At 39.7% G+C, this 26,708-nt stretch overlaps 1 protein-coding gene and 2 non-coding genes across 4 annotated transcripts; 2 read left to right on the forward strand and 1 right to left on the reverse strand.

Annotated features, from left to right (window-relative positions):
- Positions 1-423: 423 nt before the first annotated feature.
- Positions 424-515, forward strand: LOC117909692. Its single transcript, XR_004650423.1, has one exon. It is a non-coding gene; the product is annotated as a small nucleolar RNA Z223 (small nucleolar RNA).
- Positions 516-1,094: 579 nt separating this feature from the next.
- Positions 1,095-1,198, forward strand: LOC117909699. Its single transcript, XR_004650429.1, has one exon. It is a non-coding gene; the product is annotated as a small nucleolar RNA snoR97 (small nucleolar RNA).
- Positions 1,199-1,568: 370 nt separating this feature from the next.
- Positions 1,569-9,085, reverse strand: LOC117908855 (ABC transporter C family member 3-like). 2 transcript variants are annotated; one of them, XM_034822647.1, is made up of 11 exons: positions 6,713-9,085; positions 6,312-6,398; positions 5,585-6,226; positions 5,326-5,490; positions 4,178-4,472; positions 3,862-4,076; positions 3,453-3,758; positions 3,230-3,293; positions 2,919-3,158; positions 2,748-2,835; positions 1,569-1,865 (listed from the first exon to the last, which is right to left on the reverse strand). In XM_034822647.1, the coding sequence occupies exons 1-11, from the start codon at positions 9,050-9,052 to the stop codon at positions 1,856-1,858; spliced, it is 4,452 nt and encodes a 1,483-aa protein (XP_034678538.1). In that variant the 5' UTR covers positions 9,053-9,085; the 3' UTR covers positions 1,569-1,855. The 2 variants fall into 2 exon arrangements, with proteins under 2 accessions (XP_034678538.1, XP_034678537.1); XM_034822646.1 differs by having other exon boundaries at positions 2,693-2,835.
- Positions 9,086-26,708: the final 17,623 nt, after the last annotated feature.

The raw sequence follows: 26,708 nt of genomic DNA on the forward strand, positions 1-26,708 counted from the left end.
TTTGAAAGAACCTTTTGCTCATATATGATATAAATCTAAGCTTTAAGGAGTACTGAGGGAGAAAAATGGTTTTGGAAATGATAAAAAAAGAAAAAAGAAGTACATTACTTAAACATCCATCTAAACAGAAAAACCTGCAGTCTATCTTGCAGCCAATTTCATTACCCTTATCTGAAAAATGAATTGGCACTAAAAAACCACCATATCAAAACTAAAGAAACTTTCATTTTGAGGCCATATTAATTGGCATGGTACATTCATATTGGCACCTTAATATGCAATGCTTGTGGTTCAGCCCCAGCTCAGCTCGATCAGAAAGGAAAGTTGAACATTCTATTTTAATGCAGTTGGTTTAAAATGGATCAAAATCTTATTAAGCATTTAGAATTTTTACTCAAATTGTTGAGTGATATATTTCATTTGTATTGGCAATGATGATGAAAGTACAGGGTTAAATGCCAGTTCTGCTTCAAAAAATTCTTGATTGATAAGCTGTTATTTACTCTGAGCCTCTCATTCAATTCATAAAATTTTGTGAAAATCTAGAAATAATTTTCTATTTATAATTTAGATCTGTTGAGCTTGGCTGGAATGATGGTTTTTCTTATACCTATATGATAATCCACAAATAATGTTTTCCTTTTCCATAATATTTATGTTTTGGGTTTGATTGTGAGCTTGTTATACTTTCATGATAGTGAAGATATATATCCAAGACCCTGTTTTCAGGGAGAACCTACTTGGTTGCTACACTATTTATGAAATTACTGGATCTTTCTGAGTCATCTGCAGAACTTTATGCATCTTATTGTGAAGATATCCATATTTGCAAGCCTTCATAGTAGAAAATTATTATGTACATTCTCTTTTTGTTCTTTGTGGATTGTGTTGTGAGAATTTGATTTAATTAATGGTTTTGAGGTCACTAAGTTACTAGTGATGATACAATCCAATTAATTGAGACGTGGTGGAGCCAAGTCCCTGTTTACAGGGAGAACCTACTTGGTGAAGCCTCATATCATAATGAGACCCTGCTATGCTAAAACGATATCTCAATTTGAATTGTGGGTCTGAGTTTTACTATACTCTTTGCCATTACACGGTTGGTATAGAGTCTGAAAAACTCAGAAAGTGTGTTGTCATCAGCTACTTCTCTTGTATGTTTACGAGATTGGAGTTAAATAACAGCACTACATTAAACCTTAGATTAATTTGCTAGCCATTAATGATTAAATAATAGCAATCTTAAATGGTTGGTGTTGGTTTGCTTTCTTGTTGGCAGGCTTGTTCTAACTTTAGCAACTGTCAATGAGCATTTGCAGAAGGCATTTGGACATTTGCTGAAGTAATGTGAGAGAATTTGGAGGGTGAAGTCATGTGGGTTTGTGATTTTGTTATCTGGAAAGAGCTTTGATTATTATTAGCAATCGTGTGTATGATTAATAATCAATCTTTCAAATTGTATAAATTGTTTTATTTAATAAAGGATTAATTTGGGTTGGTTTCATGGTGTGGACTTTCCTATACTGCAGTGGTGGTACTGACTCCAATATTTGTCTAGAGTAGGCTTTGTCAGTAGCCAATTTTCCCACTCAACCAAAACTTAAGGTCATGCTCTCTTGAATTACATAACACATTCTGCCAAAGCATATCCAGATTGTAACAGCCACTCGGTTGCCAACATTGCCAGGCAAGAGTTTCTGCTGACATGGTTGAATAGTTCAGCATTTGGGCTTCTTGGTTCAGATGTCTGTCAGCCTCTCAAAATTAGAATTTGACCTCACTGTACTCTGCTTCAAGCTTTGCAAAAGTTGATGACTTGTTCTCTAGCAATCTAGCCGGGGTGTCATATTCCTCAATAAGCCCTGCACCAACATTTCCATGAAAAAAGAATCAAGAAAAAGGATAGGAAATATTTGGAACTTTTGAGAGAGTAACATAAGGGTGGCCGAATCTATTGTGCCAAATATCAAAATTAGAAGTTGCAGCCAGGTGTAGCATCAGAGAAGATGAAATCTGATTCTTTTCAAGAAATTTTCTTGGATAGAGTTTGTAAAGGTGATGTTCAACTAGACTATAGAGCATAATTTTCTTTGAATCCAGGTTCTTAACAAGGAAACAAGAAAGGAAAAACTTAATTGAGATTTTTTCTCTACTTGACCTCAAATTGTAGCAGAGGTAAAATAAATTCTCCCATACATGGTTATCATTTACGATACCTGAAAAGAAAAATGAAGCTTTGCAGAACTTTATTCCTACTTACAAGAGTGCTTCTATTTCTATTTAGATTAATACATTGAATAGTGTAAATAAGTTTCTACATCGAACAAGATCGTTACAGAAAAGCTGAGTAACAAGATAACTCCCAACAGAACAGTTGAGTTCGATACCTAACTCCAACTCATCCAAGCGACTCAACTGAGTCCTAGCTTAAAAATGAAAACAAAAGAAGTCTAAAATATTTGTAGGAATGTTCCTTTACTTATCACATGACTATGACATTTGAATGCCAGTTTCAAACCATTGACAGTAGGTCTAATCTACTTCTACAATCATTGATCATGTGATGGCTGATTTTATTATGGACAATTGAGGGGAAAAACACTACTGTGTTTATGGGATTGTAATTGCAATTCAGTTGTTGTCATTGTCAAGCAAAATTTGCAGTTCAAATTGTTGAAGGGTGTAAGACCTGGGCTTGCTGGTTCAGATATCGGCCAGATTTTCAAGACTAGTTAGATTTTGACCTCACGGTGTACTCTGCTACAAGCTTTGCAAAAGATGACGACTTGTTCTCTAGCAATCTTGCGGGGGTATCATGTTCCTCAATAAGCCCTGCATCAACATTTCCAGGGAAACAAATCAAGAATACAGATGAAGTTAAAGGAGTGTGAGTAGATGATGTTTATAGTACTAACCATGATCTAGAAGTAGAACCATGTCACTATCTAGAACAGAAGTTATTCGATGCGCAATGGTTATGACCGTAGAATCAACAAAGTGTTGTCTAAGGGTTAGCTGAATCAGATTATCAGTGGCTGTATCAACTGATGCAGTAGCTTCATCAAGCACCAAGACCTTGCTTTTCTTGAGTAGCACTCGTCCGAGACAAACCAGCTGCCTCTGACCCATACTCCAATTCTCTCCATTCTCATTAACTGCCAAATGCACATCAACCTTAAGAGACTTAAATTTTGTGCTCTTATATGGGGTTTCTATTTAATATTACCTGCAGAATCAAGCTTTCCTTCTTTCCTCCTGACTTCATCTCCAAGCTGACACTTCTCCAGGGCCTGAACCAATAAGTTAGTTAAGTAAACAACATTGCGTTTCTACAGAATTAAGAAATGAAGCAAAGGAAAACTATATTTCGACGGTATTAAGAAAACAAGGTAAAGGAAAACTATATTTCTACCATACTTGAGTATATCAAAAGAATAAACAAAACCCACCTCCCAAATCTGTTCATCTGAATACTCTTCCAGTGGGTCAAGGTTGCTCCGTACAGTCCCTTCAAACATGGTTGGATCCTGAGGGATAATGCTTAGTCTGGACCGCAAATCATGTAGCCCAATCAAGGAGATGTTGGTACCATCTATCATAATTTCACCGGCGGTAGGTTCAACAATTCGAAAGAGGGTCTGTATGAGGGTTGATTTACCGCTACCAGTTCGGCCTACTATGCCAGTCCTCATCCCTCCTGGGAAATTGCATGTGAGACCTCTCAATACAAGTGGCAGGTGTGGGGCATAGCGGACCTACATCCACACTCACCATCATCAAACATATAGAAATTCCTTTGACCAGAGGTAGCCATGAATAACCCTCTAATACAATGTAAGAATGCAAAATTGAACTTACCTGCAAATCACGAATATCAACTTCTCCATGTGAAGGCCAAGAACATGCTGGCTTGTTTCCTTCCATGACAAGGGGAGGCTCATTTGGAATGGAAGTGTATTGAAGCATTCTCTCAACTGATATAATCTTATTCTCCATATTGCAAAGATTCCATACCACCCAAGATTGTAACGTGTTTAAATTAAGTCCATATGTCACTGCTAAGCCCGCAATGCCTTCAATGCAAGGAGGGAAAGTGTATTAGTCATGCTCCTATGCCATTTACTGATGCGAGTGAGATGGATAATTAATACAGATTCCAGATCGAGCTACTTACCCGGATCAATTGCTCCCTCTGGAATAGAGATCAAGAAAACCAAAGAGAAGGCAAATGTAATAGAAGATAGCACATCCAAGCGGAAGCACAGCCACTCCATTGCAGCAGCACTGTTGAACTTGGGCCTGGTATACCCATCTATAAGTTTCATATTTGTATCCCTGAATCTTGACTCTTGATCAAAGCTCCTGATGGTTGTGGATCCTGAGATGGTTTCAGAAAAATGCTGTATTACTGGAGCTTTGCATACTCCGACCAATCTTGCCAGTTCTCGGGCTGATGATATATAATATCGCTGCATATAAATATTCCAAAATTTAGGTTTACATCATATATCACAATGGAAGGTAGGTTGAATGGAATTAGAGCTTCTAAGAGTTGTGGAAAATGATATTAATGCAATAATCAAGACTATAGCATCTAGACAGCAAAATCATGCAGTCTAGCTTTCAGCAAACTTCACCACACTATATCTGAAAAATGATTGGCACTTAAAAGAATCATACAACTAAATCTTTACTTCCGAATAGGGATGGGCAATGGGGCGGGTTTTTCTGTGTACCCGCCCCACCCCTAATAGGACGAGTTTAAAATTTAAATAAATGGATTTGGGATGTTTTTAAAACTTGGGATGGATTTGGGTATTTCCTTGTCTCGCCATGCCTTGCCCTGCCTCGCTCCGATTATATATAAAATTAATTTGATTTAATTTAATTTTTATTTTTCTATTTTTAATATATTATTAATAATAATAATAAACTACTTTTCAATAAAATAAGTTAAAAAAAAATATTAATTTAATTATTTATAAAATATATTTATTTTAATGTAATTAAACAAATTGAAAATAATTTAAAAAAAAAATTAAAATTTTTTTTTAAAAAAAGTTAAACCGGGCAAGGCGGGTATAGGAATTTCTCATACTTGCCCCGCCCTGCCCGATCCCGTTTAATTTTTTTAATGGTATGAGGATGAAAATTATTTTGACTGAAACCCCTCTTACCCCTATTGCCATCCCTACTTCTGAAGCGATATAAATTAGGATAGCATATACTCCACAATATGCAATAGTTGTGAGTGAGTCTGCTTTGATGCAGTTGGTTTGAAAAAAATCAAATAACCCAGCAAGTAAAGATGGTGAGAGTCACCTGATACCAGATGCAAGTTGCAATCATGGGGACAAAAACAATGAAAACCTGCCATACGACTTGGGACATGACTGCAATAATTCCCAGGAGCTGTATGAATGAGAAAGCACATTTCCATATTACCATTGGAATATCCATGTCCACTGCACTTTGGTCTGTAGAAGCCTGTAAGAGGAAAAGGGAAAGCACAATTAAGTGATGCTTTGGTTCTTGGGGAAAACTGAAAGAAAGCAATAGATATATTCTCTTTTTCGCTTACTCTGTTTAGGATTCGTCCACTTGGGGTGGCATCAAAGAATGACATTGGGGCACGGAAAATGCTCAAATGCATTTTATTGAAGAGTATAGTAGCTGTCCTGTAACCAGCTGTTACAACAAGCATGGCTCTGGAAAGGACACAAAGAGAACTTCCAATGGCCAAAGCTACATAGACAAGTATAAGAGTAGAGCCACCAACCGCAGGTTTCACATCCTCTGACACAGGTGTTGCCCAAGCCATCCAATAATTGCTTCCAATTTGAAGCAGCTGAAAGAGAATTTGTGACAGCAATATAAAGGGCACAAGAGCTCCTCCATATGCTGTTGTGATATATTTCCAATAAACTGAAAAACCAACTTTACCTTTCCCTCTCTCCTCTTCTTGAACGAGCTGGGCTTTTGGCCCATCCGTGCCTTCTATGTTTCCAGTTTGCCCATTTCTGTTTTCTTCTTTTAGCACAACCTCAGAAGTACTTCCTGTATCAACACTGTTCTCACTCATGATACTTGATTTTTCTGCCTCTATGGATTCAAGTGCTGATAAGGCTTTCTTATGTGCACCCACAAGCTCCACAAAATCACTTCCATAGTTGAGAATGTCATTGTACTTTCCAGCCTGTGTGATTCTTCCTTCTTTCATGACCTGTTGGCAAGGAGCACTACATTTCATTAGTTGTGGGGGGATAAAGAAACAAATGCAGGGAAGAGAAAATAAGTTAATTGCTCACCAATATGAGATCAGCAGCAGGTAAGAACTCCACTTGATGAGTAACATAAACCACTGTTTTTGAATCCAAGAGGCCCAGCAAACATTCCTGTTAAAAATAGTAAAATGCCATTTATGCAAGGACTATACATTTATTTATTTAGTCAGATAAATGGAGAAACAAAACTGAATGAAACACAACAAAATTAAGAGGGAATGGAATGGTAGGAGTCCCCAATTACCTCAAACTCACCAAGCCCAATGGTACATACATATATAAGTGCTTATTTCTGACTAAATTGTGAGGAGAGCTCAATTCTACTAAATGCAATAGTGTTCATAGAAAGTATGTTTTCATTTCATAAAATTATCAATGCATCATAGCTCAATAAATAAAAAATTTAGAACTGAAAACAGAATCACCTTGAAGAGCTGGGTGCCTGTACGAGCATCAACAGCACTAAAAGGATCATCAAACAGATAAATATCCGCATCTTGGTAAAGTGCACGTGCGATCTGAATTCTTTGCTTCTGCCCACCACTCAAATTGATTCCTCGCTCACCTATAACCGTCTGATCACCAAATGGGAGGATCTCCAGGTCCGTCTTCAAGGAACATGCATCCAGGATCCTTTCATACCTTTCTCTGTCCATCTCCTTGCCAAACAAGATGTTTTCTTCTATCTTGCCACTCTGTATCCAAGGCGACTGTGCAACATATGCCTTTGTTCCACTCAGCTTAAGGGTACCAGATATCTTGGGCACTTCACCCAGGATACAAGAAAGTAAGCTTGACTTTCCTGAGCCAACAGCACCACAAACAGCAACCCTCATGCCATGATGCACTTGCAAATTAATATCCTTCAATGTTGGATGAGGGGAAGATAAATCCCAAGAGAAATTCCCATTTACTATCTCAATTGCTGTGCTAGAAGTACCCAATGGAAGCTTCTCGACAACATCAGGCTGCAAGTCATCAAGACGAAGAAAGGATGCAATTCTATCAAGGGAAACTTTTGTCTGAGCTATCATCGAGATAGTGTCAGGAAGATTGTAAATGGGCTCTTGAAGTATCCTGAATGTTGCAAGTGAAGATAAGATCTTCCCTGATTCAAGTGGGATCCCCATAAGCATAGCAGTTCCAAAGGAGACCACAGACACAAATATTGGGCCAACCCAGAAAACAAAAGTGGTGATGGCTAAAGTGTAAACATATTTTTTCAACCACCCTGTCTCATTCTTCCGTAAGTCAACAATTTTAGATAAAAACTTCATTTCCCATCCCTGAAGCTTGAGAATCCTCATGTTCCTCAAGATCTCGGATGTTGACTTCATCCTTTTATCTTTCGATTCCATTAGCTTGTCTTGGAACTTTTCTTGGAATTTCGCCAGTGGAACATTTGCCAACATAATAATTACTGTTGCAAAGAAAGCTGCAATTGAAGCAAGACCAAGATTTTTATACAAGATCAACAATGCCAAAGCAACTTGCAAAGTCACCATCCATGGATCGTGCATGTACCAACCAAAGTCACCGATTCTCTCAGCATCAACAGAAATGAAATTGATGATCTCCCCACTAGTATGACACTGCTTTGAGTGGTATGAAACAGCCAAAACTTTGTTGTAGATCTTTGTGACCAGTACTGCTCTCATCCTAATTCCAACCTGCTGCAATCGAAAGAACCAGTGCCTCATTGAAAGGCATTCAACAAGCTTTGCAACAAGAAAAGCTGAAACCAGAAAGTAGCCTTCATTTTTGAATTGCCGCTGGCCATTGAGGTACTGAACGAAGGTGTCAATAAGATAGGGACCAACATAAGAAGCTAACGTGTAAAGAAGGGCGAATAAAGCCGACAATAGTATTTCTGCCCATGCTGAGAGGATCATTGCTTTCACCAGCTTAAGCGTGGTCACTCCACTACTTCCACCACCATCACCCTCGAGCTTACTTCTAAAAATTGGAAAGCCCCCAACAACACTGTTGACAGCGTCAAGCTGAGGAACATCCTCAAGGTCTAATGTTTTCTTATTACCAAGGGCGATCAAGGGACCCATCCAAGAGAAAGTAAGAAGACTAAAAACACCAGCATTGGAGAACGGGGTCACAGTTTCTTCCCCCTTTGATTTATTTGACGCCACTCTAGTACTTATACTGGCACTACCATGCAAAAGGGATTCCCTAAGAATTGATTCTTCACCTTGATTCTTCCCCCACAACCCCAAATAGCACAAGAACAGACCAGTTATGACGTAGACAGCATCAGGCACCAAAAATTGAATTGGTTGGGACTGGTGTTGCTTAACAATATCTATAACAAGGCAATAACAAGAGATGGAGAAGTAAAATCCCCACCAAACTCTTAACGAAAACGGGAACTTTGGTTCAACAGAACCAAGGAATTGAGTGTGCAAATATACACAAACTGCAGCCCAAGCAGATGTTCTGAGCGCTAAATCCGAAAGGGTTACCAGCTGTTCATCAGACCAACCATTCTTATACCAATAAAAGTAGTTCAAAAAGAACAAGGCAAGGTTAAACACTGACAGACCCAGACAACAAACGAATGTTTGCTTACAGTACGAAAACCCAGTCCTCTTACAATTCTCAAGAGCACCCATCTTGATTTTCTTGCACGCCCATGATACAAATAGGTAAAGCAACAAGACAAGATGGAAAGAAGCGGAAAAGGCACGTAAAGAGGTTGGGTTTAGCAGAAATCCAATACCTGAGTACGGGACCATGGCTTCAAGACCCGCCATTTTTGTGGGAACCTTTTCGCTTATGCTGAAAGAGTGTTTTAGAGGTGGGCTAATAAATAGAACACAGGTGTTTGGCCACTGTATAGCATATATCGACAAGATAGGGAGTCGGTGGTTCAAACTTGGCGGCCAAGCTGATGGAAAGAGACACCTTCGACTTTCGACCAGCCGCAGCGCGCAGCCGCCAACTAGTATTGTTTTTATTTTTTTCTTTTTTTTCGTTTAACGTGATAAGTAAAAAAAAAAAATAAAAATAAAAAACCTCACCATGATTTTTTTTTTTTTTCCCAAAAAACAAACGCTTAAACACCGGGCCACGTGATTTTTTTTTTTTCCAATCATCCTATTGATTTTTTTTATTTAACACATGAGGGACCAACATGCCATTGTTTTTTTCCACTCTTCATTTTAGTTTTTGATTTTTTTAAAACTCTTTTATCTTTTTAAAAAATAAAAATAAAAATAAATATATAATAAATAAATATAACTTTTTTACTTATGAATTTAATTTATATTGATTTTAACCTTTTTTCTTAATTAAAATATTTAATATTTTTAATTAAAAATGACAAAGGCGTGGTTGTGATTTTAACATTTTTCTTTAGTAAAATTTTTAATAAAATAAAAATTTTGCAATTTAATTGTTTATATTAATTTTCTTTTAATTTTATTAAAAATTAAAATTTTTATATATTAAAGTTGTGCATCAATGGACACAACCTTTGAAAAAAAAAACATTGAAAGTGGGTTAAATGTTTAATATTTTTAATTAAAGAAGATAAAGATTTGGTTGTAATTATAATATTTTTCTTTATTAATATTTTTATTTGTATTTATATAAATAAAAAATAAAATAAATTTTTTCATGAAAAATTAGTAATATGATGATTTATATTAATTTTTTCTTAATTTTATTTCAAAAAAAGAGTACTACTTTTTTTATTAAAAAAATGGCATTGAAGTATATTAAAAGTATCATCATATGAAAAGGATGTATCACTCTTCTTTGTAATGTAACTGTGATGGGAAGATGGTAAGAATGTATCACTTTTCTCCGTAATGCAATTATTTATTGACCTATGAAAACATTTTAATTTTAAAAAAAATTAAGAGAAAATGAATATAAATGATCCAATATAATTTTTTTATGAAAAAAAAATAATTTACTTTTATTTTATATAAATAAAAAATAAAAAAATTAACAAAGAAAAATGTTAAAACCGTGACTTATTGTAGACCCCCTCTTAGGAAACCAGAAAACTATTAGTTTTTTTAGGATTTTTATAGCATGGGAGGAATGCTATTTCCTCATCACCAGCAGCGGGCAACACTTGAGATAAGTGGAGGGCCCCCTTTTCCCTATACCCGGGAAATCAGCTGCGGAGACAGGGGCAGCCATGCTGATGGTCAGAGACCCCATCCTTGCTGACGAGGGAAACAGGAAATGGAGGGTTGGGGCTTGCTGAAGAAGACACCCACAAAAGAAACCAGGGAAGAGGACGGAAAGGGGGGTCACGAAGAGGATCCGCAGAGAGGGAAGAAAGGAAAGGTATGTCCTCCATGAATCATTGAACTCATTTTATTGGTATATATTCCTATTCCTTTTTTTTTTTTCTGGATAGTGTTTGCGGATTGCTTGGTTATGCGTTCAGTTTTATGGTCGCCATTTGGTCTATGAATTCATTGTGGCTAGCTCGTTTATTTTCCTCGGGGTGATTGGAGAGCAACTTGGCTCTGTTTCTGTTGCACTATACCTCATGGGAGAGTCTTGTTTTCGTCCCCGCTCCCGTGGAATGCATTCGGATCCATCCACCTACAGCGAAGCCCATGGATCCAAGCGCGAAACATAGGTTTGTTTGCCTTAGTTGTTTGGTCAGCTGGTGCCCTCTTTTTTTTATTTTATTTTCTTGTAGTTTCCTCTCTTTCCCCTGTTTCTGATGTCCATCTAAGGGGAGCCGTGCAATGGATTTAAATAGATAAAAAGGTTCTGGACCCATTAAACTTGAAGAATCCGTTGCCCAGACATTTTCTTATCGGAGAGAATACCAACCCCGAAGTCGAGAGTGCCTTGAAGGATCCATACTCGAACCCTGCCCTTCAAGCAGACGTTCGTGGCACTCGAAAGGCTGCTGCCATGCATATCCCCAGCAGTCCCCTTTGTTCAACAGCCTCATAGCCGCGCACCCACGTTCCTTGCATGGCCGTTATCCTCTCCTATCTTCCCCATCACCTTTTCTCCTTCTAGTCGCCATACCCATCTCCACAAGGGCTCCCAAAGCCGCTCTTCTGTACGCGTGGGATTCAAGCATGCAAGCTGCCTCCACCATCTCCCTCCTCATTATTTTCCATCGCTCCCGCAGTCTCCATCGGCGGCGCGTTTTCCAGAGGCCCGGAGAGCTCCGCGACTTTCCATGCACGCCTGCCGCGCCTCCCTGCATCTTCTTGCTGTGCGCACCACGTCGGCAAGGCGCCGACTCGCCTCACCAGCCGCCATCACCCGTTCCGGCCAGGTGGGCACTCGCATCAGTCGCCATGACGCCGGCACCTTCTGGATGCCGCCGAATCGCTGTCACGGCTCCTCCCTCCACCTTGCTGCTGGTGATGAAGGTTTTCTCTGAGGATGGTGTGCGTTTAGAGGAGTAGGCTGTGAAGAAGATGAAGTGTGGGCTTGGGCTTGATGGGTTTAGGCTTGATGGGTTTGGGCTTGATGGAGTTGGGCCCTTTTTAATGGTTGGACATGGGTTTAGGTTTATTGGCTTTGGGTTTAATAGAGATGGATATGGTTACTTTCATTATTATTATTGCTATTATTATTATTAATTATTATTATTATTACTATTATTATTATTATTATTATCATTGTCAATATTATCATTTGTTCAATTTTTTGAATCTTATTCTTATTGTTATTATTATTTTTATCATTGTTAATCTAAAACCTTCAAAATCCTATTCTTATTTTCATTATTAATCCAACCCTTTAAAACCTTATCAATATCTTATTATTATTATTAATTCCACTTTCAAAAATCTTATTCTTATTTTTTTAATCAATCCAATCTCTTAAAATCTTATCATTAATATCCTATTATTATTATTATTATTATTAATCCCACTTCCAAAATCTTATTATTATTATTATTATTATTATTATTATCATTATTATTAATTCAAACCCTCAGGACCTTATTGTCATTATTATTAATATAACTTTTAAAATCCCATTATTATTATTGTTATCAAATTAACTTTTAAGATATTACGATTATTGTTATCATTATTAATTCAATTAAAATATCCTTATTATTATTCTTACTATTATTATTAATTCAAACTTTCAATATTTTATTATTATCATTATTAATTCGAATTCTCAATATCTTATTATCACTATTATCATTAATTCACACTTTCAAAATCCTACTATTAATATTATCCTGTTACTATCATTATTAATCCAAAACTCTCCAAAATCCTATTATTATTATTATTATTAATTCAACTTTCAAGACCTTATTATTGTTGTTGTTATTATTATTATCATTATTATTAATTCAACTTTCAAAATTTATTTTTTTTATATTTTCACAGTTTAATTTCTTAAAGTTCATTTCTTATAATTATTATTATTGTTAAATCAACTTTCAAAATCCATATTCTCATAGTTTAATTGTCCAAAGTTCTCTTCTTAAATCTAATTTTTGAAGTTTCCTTTCCAAAGTTAATTGTCAAGATTCAAAATTTTAATCTAGTTGCCAAAGTTCCAATCTTTAAAACCAAGTTTTCAAAAATTTCAACTATCATTATTATTAATATTATTCCATTCAGTTATTTCAAAATATCCTTCCTTATACAATTCTGTTTTTCCAACCTTTAAATTCAATTTCCGATTTGAAGGAATTCCAAAATTTTCGTTCATTCATTTAATCATTATATTCTTTATTATTATCGTATTTATTTATTTCAAGTTTTCCTTCTTTAAACAATCTTAATTTTCTGACTTCCGGATTCGATCCCAACTTCCGAAATTTTAAAATTCTCATACCCATTTATTTAAACATCATTATTTATTCACTTGCTTATCTTTAAAATTCAATCTTTAAAAAACTCCTCGAAATTTCGATTTCTAAATTTAAGCTCCAATTTCCGAAATTTTAATTCTCAATATCAAAATTTAATTCTCCATTATTATTTTATTTATTTATTCATTTTTAAAATTCAACCTTTTAAGAATCTTCAAAATTTCCGATTCCTAAATTTAAATTCCAATTTCCGAAATTTTAATTCTCATATCAGTTTATTTAATTATCATTATTTTATTTATTTATTTAAAATTCAACCTTTTAATAATCTTCAAAATTCCGTTTTCTTAATTTAAATTCTAATTTCTGAAATTTTAATTCTCACATCAATTGGTTTAATGATCATTATTTTATTTATTTATTTTAAAATTCAATCTTTGAATAAGCCATCAAAATTCCAATGTTTAAATTTAATTACAATTTCTGAAATTTTGTTTTTCATATCGACTTATTTTATCAAAATTCCAATTTCCGAAAATTCTCATGCTCACTTCAATTTATTTAATCACTAATATTTCATTTAGTTATTTTAAAACTCCATTTTTAATCAATTCTATAAAATTTCCGATTTCCAAATTAAATCCCGAAAATTCTCATATTCACTTTAATTTATTTAATCACTAATACTTCATTCATTTATTCTAAAACTCCATTTCTAATCAATTCTTTAAAACTTCCGATTTCTGAATTAAATCCCGAAAATTCTCATACTCACTTCAATTTATTTAATCACTAATATTTCATTCATTTATTTTAAAACTCCATTTTTAATCAATTCTTTAAAACTTCCAATCTCAAAGATTCCAAAATTCATGTTTTATTTATTCAATTATTATTTTCGTTATTATTATTATTCTATTTATTTTAAAATTCCATCATTAGACAATTCCAATTTTCCGACTTCTGAACTCAATTTCCAATTTTCAAAATTCTAATTTCTTTCAAATTTAGTTCCCAAAATTCCAATTCTTAAATCTAATTCCCAAAACTCCAATCTTCAAATAAATTCCAAGGAATCCAATTTTCACTCAAACAGTTTTAATTCTACTTCAGCTCTCAAATAAACCTTCTGTTTTTCTTGGTTCTACATAAGCATGAATGGAATTTGTGAGACTAATTTGTGCAAGATACATCGGGCTTTGGTGAGGGCTCGACACATATGATTTTATGATCGATTGATTGATTGATTGATTTAATTGTCATGCGTGATTGATTTGTTCTGCTTTGTGATATGTATATATTCATCCTATATAGATTTACTAACCCCCCTCTTGATAGCGCATATTGGTTTGCCACCCAGGTATGTATTTTCTCGCATTATGGTCACTCCTTGTGCTTGTTTTAATTCTCATACGGGCATGATCGATTCGAGTATTCATTGTTTTTTCTCATCAATTGCCACATCAGCTTCATTTTATTAGTAGAGACCCGACTTTAGGGACTTAGAGGGGTGCTACGGTCGTTACCGTACCTTCCCAATAAGTAACCTGACCCCCGAACCCGATCCGGTTTTTCACAGACCACCTTTTCCAAAGTAAGGAGTCACACTTAGGGTTTTTCTTTCTTATTTTGTTTACCCTTTAAAGATAAAACAAAAATAAGTGGCGACTCCAAGTCAGTTTTCTTAATCAAATAAAATCAATTTTTCAAAATTAAAATCGAGCTCGCCATCGAGTGGGAAACGCATTGAGCCGAAATGCGGGGTCCACAAAATGGCGACTCCGCTGGGGATTTTTAGAGGGTCAAGCTTGAACTTAAAGTGAAGCAAACATGGCATTTGATGAGTCGATCAGTGAGTACCTGTCTCTTGATTGCACATCGGGAGTTTTTGATGCATGCTTAGATATTGTGTTGTGACATTGATATGATTGATTATCTTGATTTGGGGCTTCGGATGTCGTTTTTTCTATACTTCATTGCTAGATTAGTCTGGTACATTGACATGCCGATTATCATAGATTGCTCAGCTTGTTTTGCTTAGGTATAGCGATTCTGTTTCTTCTTGATTATTCTGCTCACTTCACATGCATAGACTCACTATTGTACATCGATTGACTTGCTGTGTTGTTTTCCCTAGCTTGCATATTATCTTGATCGTCTTTTGAGCATGATGTTCGTATTGCTATTCATCCTGATAGTCATAGTTTTTTGTGTGGACATGAGTGATATATCCTGTATTCTGCTTGACTGCATGTCACTTGATTCCCCTTCTTCTACTTGATTGCATGTTGCTTGTCTATGTGGGCTGCACATCTATCCCCTTATCTCCAACTCTCTTGGTTTCGGTCATTCTTTTCATCCCGGTTCTCACTATTGCAAGTGTGAGACCTTCTATGTGCTTGCTCTTTGACCGAGCCAGAGATTAGGAATAGGGTCTAGCGACGGGCTATACCGATGTCTGGGAGCGTTTTGGAGGAGACCGACATATCAATGCTGATTGGAGTCCGATCATTGAAGACCTGTATAGCCCCGAGCTAGGTTTCATGGATAGTTGTGCGACCAGTGTGTTTTCTCTCTTGTTTTAGCTTCTTAGGGTTTTTGGATGCACCCACACCATTCACTGTGCACTCTAGTCGACCATTGAGCGTTGAGAGTTTTGAGAGGCTTCACCATAGGAAACCCCCTGGGATGTCGAGGTAGTGCATGTGTGGAGGTGATGACCACCTTGCATGGAAGCGCCCCGTCTCTTCGGAGGCGTGCAGAGGGTTGCGTACCGCCGGAGGGTATGATCGCTTCTGCTAGGGATCTTTTAAAGTCCACCCATATCCATTTAGAGCCACCTTCACCTCGTAGGTTGAGCCGTAGATCCTTCGATTAGGACTCCTTCCCTACACGTGGGTGCATCTGAGGGCCTTCAGAGCCTCTGAGGTTACAGTTTGGATCCAGTATTCCCTCTTTTTAGTCTCCAGTTGAGAGTGCTTGGAGATCGGTATGAGTTTGAGTACGGTTGGATCACCTTTCATCTTGTCGCCTTAGTTTGTGTTTTCCACTCGATGAGTTTAGCATGTTTTCTCCCTAGGGCTTTCGTTTTCTTTCTTGGCTCGGCACACCCTTTCACTTTGTTGTCACTCACTCGATACTTTGGGATATGTTCATGATCATCTTTTTACACTGTACACCTATCACGGGCTCAGTACCTCATCATTTGTTTGATCCATGGTTTGATTTTCGACTCGATGCTCATATTTTCATTACAGAAAGGTGAAAGACACATTTTCATATTCACACATTTTTCGAGAGATTCGTCTTGATCACCTTATCATTTTTTCTCTTATGGAGCTCGAGTTGAAGGTTGAATCAAGGATATTTTGGTCTAGATTGAGTATCGATCTCGTGATAGTGTTGTTCTTCACACCCCATTCACTTTTTTCACACCTCGATCATTTTCTGGATCATCAATAGAAATTCTTTAGTCATATTTGTAGTCATCTCATGTTGGACACTCCTATGACTCTAAAGTTTCTATCGTACATCCAGATTTTTATTGTGACCATGTGATTGTGTGTCGCACCCTGTCATGTATTGGGTTGTAGTGTATCATGCACTAGTCATTGTTCGTTGCATCCCGTGTCGTTGCATGAGTCGTGTTTGAGTCGTTGTGTTTAGGTTCTTTTGTAGGGGTTATTTGTAGTCCTAGTCTTGGTTCAGTGCCCTGGGTTGAGTGGGATAGAGGTTGATTCATATCTCTGAGTTGCTATAGACGGATTCATAGTTGGTTTCGTTTGGTTATCTTATCGCTTCTGTGGTTTCGATTCAGGGGGCATTGACCAGTTTGAGTTAGAGGATGGATACTCAGCAGAGTAGACACGTAGTGCTCGAGGACACGTCGTTTGATATAGTGCCACCACCCGTTCTGCCTGTTCAGATGCCAGCTACACAGACTTTGCATGTTACTTCACATGATCAGGCTGCTGTCATTCCACCTATTGTCACACCAGTTACCATTATTGAGGATCCTCATTCTCGTATGGACAGACTCGAGCGGAGGATTGGACAGATGAGAGATCCTGATGAGATGATTTCATGGGATGATCCTGACGACGTGCCAGTGGCCACTTTGCCGGTCGGGTTCAAGATGCCTGATATAGAGAGATATACGGGTGTTGGATGTCCTCGTATTCATCTCAGACTTTATAGCACAGTTATGAGGTGATGACCACCTTGCCCTTGGTCTAGATGAGGCACAGTTGCTCACTTTGTTCCCATTGTCATTGAGCGGCATGACACAGAGATGGTACGCTTCATTAAAGTTATCTCGTCGGAGAATTTGGGAGGACTTAGCACGGGAGTTTCTGAGACAGTATTCATTCAGTGGTGACACGAGCGTTACACGTAGAGAGCTTGAGTTTCTTAGACAGGGATCAGATGAGTCTGTTTCTTCTTTTATCTCCCGCTGGAGGGAGAAGGCTGCGGAGATGATTGAGAGACCTACCAAGAGAGATCAGATGAGCATGTTTTTGAGGAGTTTGCATCCTAGGTTTGCTCGGCATCTGACAGGAGTCCCATTCCAGGATTTCAGATCATTGGTTCAGGCTTTATTCGATGTAGATGATGGCATCTCTAGAGGATTATGGTCAGATATTATTCCTCCTCCGGATACTGAGGGGAAGAGAGTTGGTGGATCATCTGAGAGCTATGGAGACGTATGTTCTGCGGATTTTCAGCATCGACGACCTGGTTATCATCCCTATGCGAGATCATTGCCGATACCTAGGAGTGATTTCCTGTCTTTACAGCATCGTCATCCTCATTCAGTTCAGCAGTACCCTTCTGTGCATCCTCATGCTGTCACGGTGCGACCTCCATCTCAGTTTCAGCGTCCACAGACTAGTATCCCACGACATGAGCAGTCTCGTCCCCATCGGCGACATCAGAGGACTTATTCTGATTTGGGGATGCCTTTGGATAAAGCTTTTGAGCGACTCAGAGCTACTGGCTTTTTAGTACCATTGGCCCCTAGGCCACTCCCGAGTACTTTACCTCCGCGTTTTCGTGCTCATGAGTTTTGTGCATTTCACCAGATGGCAGGCCATCGTACTGACTATTGTGCTTCTCTACGTCATGCCATACAGGATCTTATTGACAGTGGTGCGGTTAGCTTCCCTTTATCGACCACAGATACTGATCTCGGTTCAGATATGACTATTGATTCCTTTCCAGCCTATTCCACACATGCAGTTCCTCCTCCTTCGGGCTTATACCATCATGTTTGAGACACCCAGGGCACTGATATTCACCAGACGTTATGATATGGCAGACCTTGTTGGTGTACTTTTGGGACTACGTTATTAGTTGGTCGTTTTGAGTTTTGTTCTCTTTTCTTTTTATTTGAGTCTTGTTTTATGGTTAGTGATTCGTGTTCGTACCTTGTGTTTCGAGAGTAGACCTTAGTGTCTTATTTTGCATGATGTACTCTCATTTCGCTTAGTGGTATTGTTGTTTTCTTGGGTATGCGTTTCTATCTTCTTTTTATTATTATCATTATTTCTTATCATGCATTTTATGTGTTGTTATTTTAGGTAGCATCGTGTGTTGCTTTGTTTTTGTCTCTTGTATGTTTTTATTTTAGAGTCTTGGACAGTTTTAGTGTCGTGACTGGTCCCCGAGCAGAGATTGATGGTATGATGATTATGATACAGAGCACCTTGATACTAGACTTCTTCAGCTGAGATTCACCATGTCGGACGAGATCACACCCATTACTCTTACTACTCTTTATGAGATGATGGTGGATTTGACGCGGAGGGTTGAGAGGATTGAGCTTATTTTGTCAGAGCATCCATCGTCATCGAGAGAAGCTCCAGGAGTAGCGATGCCTTCATTACCACATTTGACTTCATCGATGTTTGCTGCTTTGGGTGCCTCACATCCACGGCCTCGCCCACATTCAGTGTTCCAGCAGCGCTCCTCATCCATTTCATTGGCTATGCCGACACGACCTTCATCCCGGCTTCAGGGCCCTCCAGTTATTACAGTCCCTCAGGAGCGACTTCACCCTCATCGACGATGTCAGAGACGCTTTTCAGATTTGAGCACACCCCTGAGCAGAGTTCTTGAGACGTTCCAGGCCATGGGATTCTTGGCTCCTCTGGCTCCCAGGGCACTTCCAGATCCTGTGCCTCCGCAGTTTCGGCTTGACTTGTATTGTGCGTACCATCAATCAGCAGGACATCACACTGATCGTTGTACTGCTCTACGACATGCCATACAGGACATTATTGATTCTGGGACGTTTGGGCATCCTCAGTCCGATATGTTTCCTATTCCTACCTCAGCTCAGGCCATGCATGTAGACTCCCCTCCACCAGCAGTCCCTGATCTTATTGATTTGGGCGATTGACTCATGATTGGCTTGCCTTGGTACAGTGGCGCTCAGATTTTGTTCCTTCTATGGCCAGAGATGTGACGACAGGACCAGTCACTGTTTTTGTTTTTGTTTGTTTAGTCTTGTCTTACTTGTGACTTTTAGAGACTATAACTCGATTTCTTGAGTATTGTCTTTGTTATCTTTCTTTTTGCATGATGTACTCATCGGATTATCCCATTGGATGCATTTTCTTTTATGGACATGTGTTTGTGTTTTGTGATACTATGATTTGTACTTTTGACTCGAGGCATCTCTTCACTTGCACGTTGTGGTATTGAGGCTTGACCTATCATGGAGGATATTGAGCCTATTAGCCTAGGATCAAAGATGTCCTAGGGAGTTTGAGACTGTGACACATCTTCTTATGATCAGAGTCATACCTTGCTCACTTCCCACACCTTGACTCTTTGTTTTGACCTGCGTTCCATGCGTTCCATCCATTATGAGCTTTGCATAGCATCACCTTTGAGACCATTATATGACATTTCTATCCTCGACCTTTCTAGCTTTGCACATCCCCTCTCTGATTCGACCAGGTAGAGTGTGAGGAGTTTGAGCCCATGGTTGTTCTTTCATGGCGAGGGATAGCTTATGATCTTTAGGTGGCTTACGATATGAGGATGGTCGAGTGCTTGATGAGACTATCACTTATTTTGCCGTGAGTATAGAGATTGATCTTGTACGATGAGAGTTGGCTTGTGACGGGCAGTCGTGCCTGATGAGATCACTGTTTACTTTGCCTTGAGAGGATCATCTTTGAGATTATTATGGAGCATTCGGAGTACGGTTGATACATGATCCTAGAGGAAGTTCAGACCCAACTGGAGCGGACCTTATTTCATCAGGGAGTTGACCCCAGAGGCGCTGCATGGTGATGGATTTAGACGGAAACCGATTCTCAGAGCCAACCAATGTGGATCAGCTAAAGAGGTACTATGTTTGAGACCATGGTCGCAGGATGGGTGGCCATCATTTCGGTTAGCCATTACCTTGTTATTCCTTTGTGATACATAGTCCGTTGCTAGCCCATTGAGCCTCACATGCGTATTATAGCCTTTCTTTCTTATCGCCTTGCTCACATTTTCACACCGGGACAGGGGCCCTTTAATGTATGCATGCATTGTTTGGGAGTTTCATGAGCCTTGGACCTAAGGGCATGTTTTTCTCATCATCTTTTCCTATCACTGCACCTTTGCATTTTCATCTCATCTTATTGGTTGTGTTATTCATTTCTTCTTCCTTATCCTATCTACTATTTGTTTGTCTCATATTCTCCCCACCCTGAGTGGTGAGCCTCCTCAGTTCATCACGTGGAGGATAGTCACATCATTTCCACCACCTATCTCGCGGACACTGGTTTAGAGATCCTTAGTTTGAGAAGGTCATCTTGTCAGAGAGAGTTTGTTTGTTACCTTATCACTTGGGAGTGTGTCCATTTGTTATTGATATCATCTTTGGGGTTCATTTGTTCATGTTCAGGGTACGCGTGTTTGTATATATGTAAAAAAAAAAAAAAAAAAAAAAAAAAAAAAAAAAAAAAAATGAATGATGAAAAGAAAAGAAAAAAATATAATAAGCACATGTGTGTATGTGCATAGTGTTCTCGATCATTGAGTATGTATATTGATGTCTGGGGGTCATTTTTATCGAGTATGTTCGTTATTGGGAGTTCGTATGTGAGCTTTCTGAGATCCCATGTTGTTTGTATTGCTTCGTCATATCTATTTGTGAGAGAGGTGAGTGACCTTCTCCTAAGGACTCCGAGTCATTGTCCTTTCCATCATTACATTCATTATTGATGTGACTTCACTTCATGTTTGATCTGAGTTGATCACCACTTTTCTTCACATATTCATTGTTTCGCTGTCGCTTTCATCGTTGCTTGTGATTCATCTCATTCCCTTCACATCTTATTATCTTCTTACAGCAACCCATCTCGGGTTCGATACTCATTTCGCATCATCATTACTCATACCACTATCAGTTCATGTTGCTTCATTTGTCTCCTTATCGACATCATATTCACGTTAGGCATCCTCAGGTCCATGGCTCATGGGGTTCACTATACATGTTGCATTTCATATATGAGGGCATGGTTTTCTGATCATTGGGTATTTGAGCCTAGTTTCCTTTCATTTCTATTACCCTATCACCTTGGCCTACGTTACGTCCCGTGTCTTAAGACCACCTTGAGGCCATGGGATCAGATGTCGTCTTCGGCAGCCTCTACTTGGACAGGTGATTGAGATCTGGTTGATATTTAGATATTGTCATGCTTCTTCTTCTGGGGGTCGCCTCTTTGATGTGCAGGTCTGATTCAGTTGTGTTCGGATTACCGGGATCGCGAGTTTGACGATGATTGATTTGCTGTCACCTGATTTTGACCTATCATACCTCTGGTGCCACACTGAGGCATGTCCCATTTCATTTAGAGGTTCATGGATCCTCACGGACTTGCATGATCATCACTTACTGGATGCTCACTGAGACGTAGACATGATCGTTACCTTACAGAGCCCCTGAGATCCACCCAGCCAGGTCCGCGCTTCTCGACACTTGGATGCCATCATGCCTCTCCATCCGGGAGGTACATCTTGGAGATGTGTGCATGATTCAGTTATAGATTCGGACGACCAGTGTTACATGTACGATGATAGATGATTTCATGTCGCTCGATTTTGACTTGTCGTGCGTCCGATGCCCATACTGGGGCATATTTTCCGTTTCAGATGAGATTTACCGATTTTCATGGAGGTCACATGTGCGACGATGGATGATTTCATGACATTTGTTCTTCGGACCTGTCGCGCACCTGATGCCGTACTGGGGCATATTCCGTTTCGGAGGATCTTTACGGACTTTCACGGAGGTCACGTGCTCGACGATAGAGGATTTCATGACACTTGTTCTTTTGACCTGTCACACATCTGATGCCCATACTGGGGCATATTTCCTTTTCGATTGAGATTTATGGATCTTCATGGAGTTGCACGCTCATCCCCACTCACGAGATACACATTGACACGATGTTTCCTCCGTGGAGCCTCTCAGGAGTTACCCAGTTAGGCCTGCACCTCGCGACGCTTCGATGTCATCATGTTTTTCTTCCGAGAGACACCCCTTTGATCTATAGGTCTGATTCAGTTGTACACGTGGATGACGTGGATCGCGCATTCGATGACGGGTGATCTGAGCTCATCTGGTTCTTTTGACTCGTCATGCATTGTGTTTGATAGCTCTTATGTGAGCGATATCTGGGATTGATCCGGGAGCATTCTGATTGTGATGGACCAGGAGTTATGGTATGACCTTACATTGGGGCATACCATCTCAGAGAGTTTTATTATCGGATGACCATTATGTTGAGGCATACTCTTCTCAGTCGATGACGGATTTTTGAGCCATGTCCATTCCTCGGGGGATATTAGATGTCCTTTTTCACATTGGAGCATGAGACAGGATTGGCGCATTTCATCTGGTGTATTTTACACAGGGGCATACCCCTTTCGGTCGACGATGGTTTTTAGGCATAGTTGTTCCTTGGAGGCGATTAGATTCATTTCACACTGGAGTGCGAGATATGACCGGATGTTTTCTTTGATGTGATCACGAGAGCGTAGCCCTCTCATCATTGTTGACAGATTTTCCAGATGATTGGATCAAGACACAGACACTTATGAGAGCATGTAGCGGAGTTTAGTCATTTTAGGGTTTGCCCTATACTGGGGCGTAACCCTTTCATTGGCAGTTGATCTTAGAGATACCAGTTCACATTGGGACATGCTCTTTCTTTAGAGGAGGCCAGATACTCTCTTCACATTACCACGATGACTTTGAGGAGCGGAGATTCGTTTTGGATCAGATGATGCATGATTGGTTATACTTTTCTCATGGATGTTTGATTTGGAGATGCTTACACTGGGGCATAGCCCTCTCATCGATGATGATTTTGTGAGATGACAGTTTATACCGGACACTTACTTTCCGGAGATCATTCTGCACTGAGAGTTTACCCATTCTGAGATGATGCATTCACACTAGGGCATGGCCACCTTGCTGATTTTGACATTGAGGCTCCATTTCGTGTTTATGATTGCTGCTTTCGATGGATCATGGAGTCATTGACACCCTGGGCTCAGTCTTCTCAGCGTACCTAGTTTGATTTGGATATTCACTTATCTTTGTTACGCACCCATACATCCTACATTGGACACCATTATACCTACACCCATCTTATCAGAGCCTTACACCTTTTGAGTTTACATATTTCATCATCTTACCTGACTTTATCCTCTTCTCTTGATCAGAGGAAGATGCAGACTAGTCTCGGGCTTTCTGGTTGAGTTTTCACATGCCTTTGGGCATTAGGTTCAACATCTTCCGTGATGGTAGGACCTGTTAGATTATTGATATATTTGTGATGATGTACTCATATTGATAGTTGCCATATTGTGTCTTGATTTGTTTACATTTCAGACTTAGGGTTTTGGTCAGCATTTGTTTGATCCCTTATTCTGGTTTTGCTTTGTCAGCATAGTTTTGGGGATGTTTGGTCTTGTTTTAGCGTTTGTTCATTGAGGCTATGTATATCCTGTTCATTGCATCATCATTGAGCATATCCCAGAGTGTCTTGTTTGGTGACATTCTATCTTATGTTGGTTACTATCTTGCACTTGGGCATACCCCCATCCTTCAGTTCATTAGATATTTTGCGAATTTTCTCACTACTCGATCTATTTCTTGATCTTTGCGAGTCGTCACACTGAGGCATGCCCCCTTTAGTGCTTTTCTACTGGGACATACCCCCTCTCTTTGGGTTTACCGTGTCTCGTTTTGATTTCATGGTTGTCAGACCCATTTGTCGATCTTTACGAGTTATCCCTTATGGCATCCCCCTATTTTCAGTTTGTTTAGGGCATCCCCCTATTTTTCAATTTGTTTAGGGCATCCCCCTACCGTCAGTTTGTTTAGGGCATCCCCTTTGTTTTATATTCACCACCATGGATTTTCATCTATGGGCATTTCCGATTATCACCACCATAGACCGGGCATCTATGGGCATTTCAGTTGTTTCACCACCATGGATTTTCATCCTTGGGCCTTTCAGATTTCACCACCATAGATTTTCATCTATGGGCTTTGATCAGTTTTTCACCATCATAGATTTTCATCTATGAGCATTTGTTTCAGTTATCACCACCATAGACTGGCATCTATGGGCATTTTTATTGTATCACCACCGTAAGTCTTCACTTATGGGCCTTCTAGTTTAGTGTTTAGAGTCAGCTTTTTGGTTTGGCTTCTAGAGCTATTATTTTTCTTAGTTTAGTGTTTAGAGTCAGTCTTGTCATTCAGAGTCGCAGCTCCTGACGTTCATATTCGCTGGCATTGCACATCATACCTTCAGGGTTTTGCATTCCTGCTCGGCTTTCCTCACTTCGTTACCTGGTGCTTATTGCATATTCATCTCGTACTCCAAGGTGGTTCGACCGTTACTCATCTTTGACATTGATCTCTTGGGTCACTTTTGGAGACATCTTAGAGAGAGATTGGGCCCTTAGTGTGGCTTCAGAGGCGCTTTGAGATGGGTTTTCTTTTAGGATTAGAGCCTTTGTGTTCGTCTGCTAGCCTGAATGAGTTTGCGTTTCACTAGTGTCCCTGTAGGGGTCTCCTTGGTTCTTCGGTAGAGTTCACTTCATTCCACTCACTATTCACACTTTCTTTTCATTCCAGTATTCATATTCCTTGCACTCGTGAACTCTACCGAAGAGGGGCATATTTGTAGACCCCCTCTTAGGAAACCAGAAAACTATTAGTTTTTTTAGGATTTTTATAGCATGGGAGGAATGCTATTTCCTCATCACCAGCAGCGGGCAACACTTGAGATAAGTGGAGGGCCCCCTTTTCCCTATACCCGGGAAATCAGCTGCGGAGACAGGGGCAGCCATGCTGATGGTCAGAGACCCCATCCTTGCTGACGAGGGAAACAGGAAATGGAGGGTTGGGGCTTGCTGAAGAAGACACCCACAAAAGAAACCAGGGAAGAGGACGGAAAGGGGGGGTCACGAAGAGGATCCGCAGAGAGGGAAGAAAGGAAAGGTATGTCCTCCATGAATCATTGAACTCATTTTATTGGTATATATTCCTATTCCTTTTTTTTTTTTCTGGATAGTGTTTGCGGATTGCTTGGTTATGCGTTCAGTTTTATGGTCGCCATTTGGTCTATGAATTCATTGTGGCTAGCTCGTTTATTTTCCTCGGGGTGATTGGAGAGCAACTTGGCTCTGTTTCTGTTGCACTATACCTCATGGGAGAGTCTTGTTTTCGTCCCCGCTCCCGTGGAATGCATTCGGATCCATCCACCTACAGCGAAGCCCATGGATCCAAGCGCGAAACATAGGTTTGTTTGCCTTAGTTGTTTGGTCAGCTGGTGCCCTCTTTTTTTTATTTTATTTTCTTGTAGTTTCCTCTCTTTCCCCTGTTTCTGATGTCCATCTAAGGGGAGCCGTGCAATGGATTTAAATAGATAAAAAGGTTCTGGACCCATTAAACTTGAAGAATCCGTTGCCCAGACATTTTCTTATCGGAGAGAATACCAACCCCGAAGTCGAGAGTGCCTTGAAGGATCCATACTCGAACCCTGCCCTTCAAGCAGACGTCCGTGGCACTCGAAAGGCTGCTGCCATGCATATCCCCAGCAGTCCCCTTTGTTCAACAGCCTCATAGCCGCGCACCCACGTTCCTTGCATGGCCGTTATCCTCTCCTATCTTCCCCATCACCTTTTCTCCTTCTAGTCGCCATACCCATCTCCACAAGGGCTCCCAAAGCCGCTCTTCTGTACGCGTGGGATTCAAGCATGCAAGCTGCCTCCACCATCTCCCTCCTCATTATTTTCCATCGCTCCCGCAGTCTCCATCGGCGGCGCGTTTTCCAGAGGCCCGGAGAGCTCCGCAACTTTCCATGCACGCCTGCCGCGCCTCCCTGCATCTTCTTGCTGTGCGCACCACGTCGGCAAGGCGCCGACTCGCCTCACCAGCCGCCATCACCCGTTCCGGCCAGGTGGGCACTCGCATCAGTCGCCATGACGCCGGCACCTTCTGGATGCCGCCGAATCGCTGTCACGGCTCCTCCCTCCACCTTGCTGCTGGTGATGAAGGTTTTCTCTGAGGATGGTGTGCGTTTAGAGGAGTAGGCTGTGAAGAAGAT

The sequence above is a fragment of the Vitis riparia genome, chromosome 19 (genome assembly GCF_004353265.1).
Source record: "Vitis riparia cultivar Riparia Gloire de Montpellier isolate 1030 chromosome 19, EGFV_Vit.rip_1.0, whole genome shotgun sequence".
Lineage (NCBI taxonomy): Eukaryota > Viridiplantae > Streptophyta > Magnoliopsida > Vitales > Vitaceae > Vitis > Vitis riparia.

What these genes read in the sequence shown, in the direction of transcription:
- LOC117908855 (XM_034822646.1), bottom strand. Translation starts at nt 9,052, where the DNA reads ATGGCGGGTCTTGAAGCCATGGTCCCGTACTCAGGTATTGGATTTCTG. An exon ending in GTGGACGAATCCTAAACAGA is followed by an intron (nt 5,491 to 5,584) that starts GTAAGCGAAAAA and finishes TTCCTCTTACAG; the next exon opens with GCTTCTACAGACCAAAGTGC. An exon ending in AGGAAAGCTTGATTCTGCAG is followed by an intron (nt 3,159 to 3,229) that starts GTAATATTAAAT and finishes TGCATTTGGCAG; the next exon opens with TTAATGAGAATGGAGAGAAT.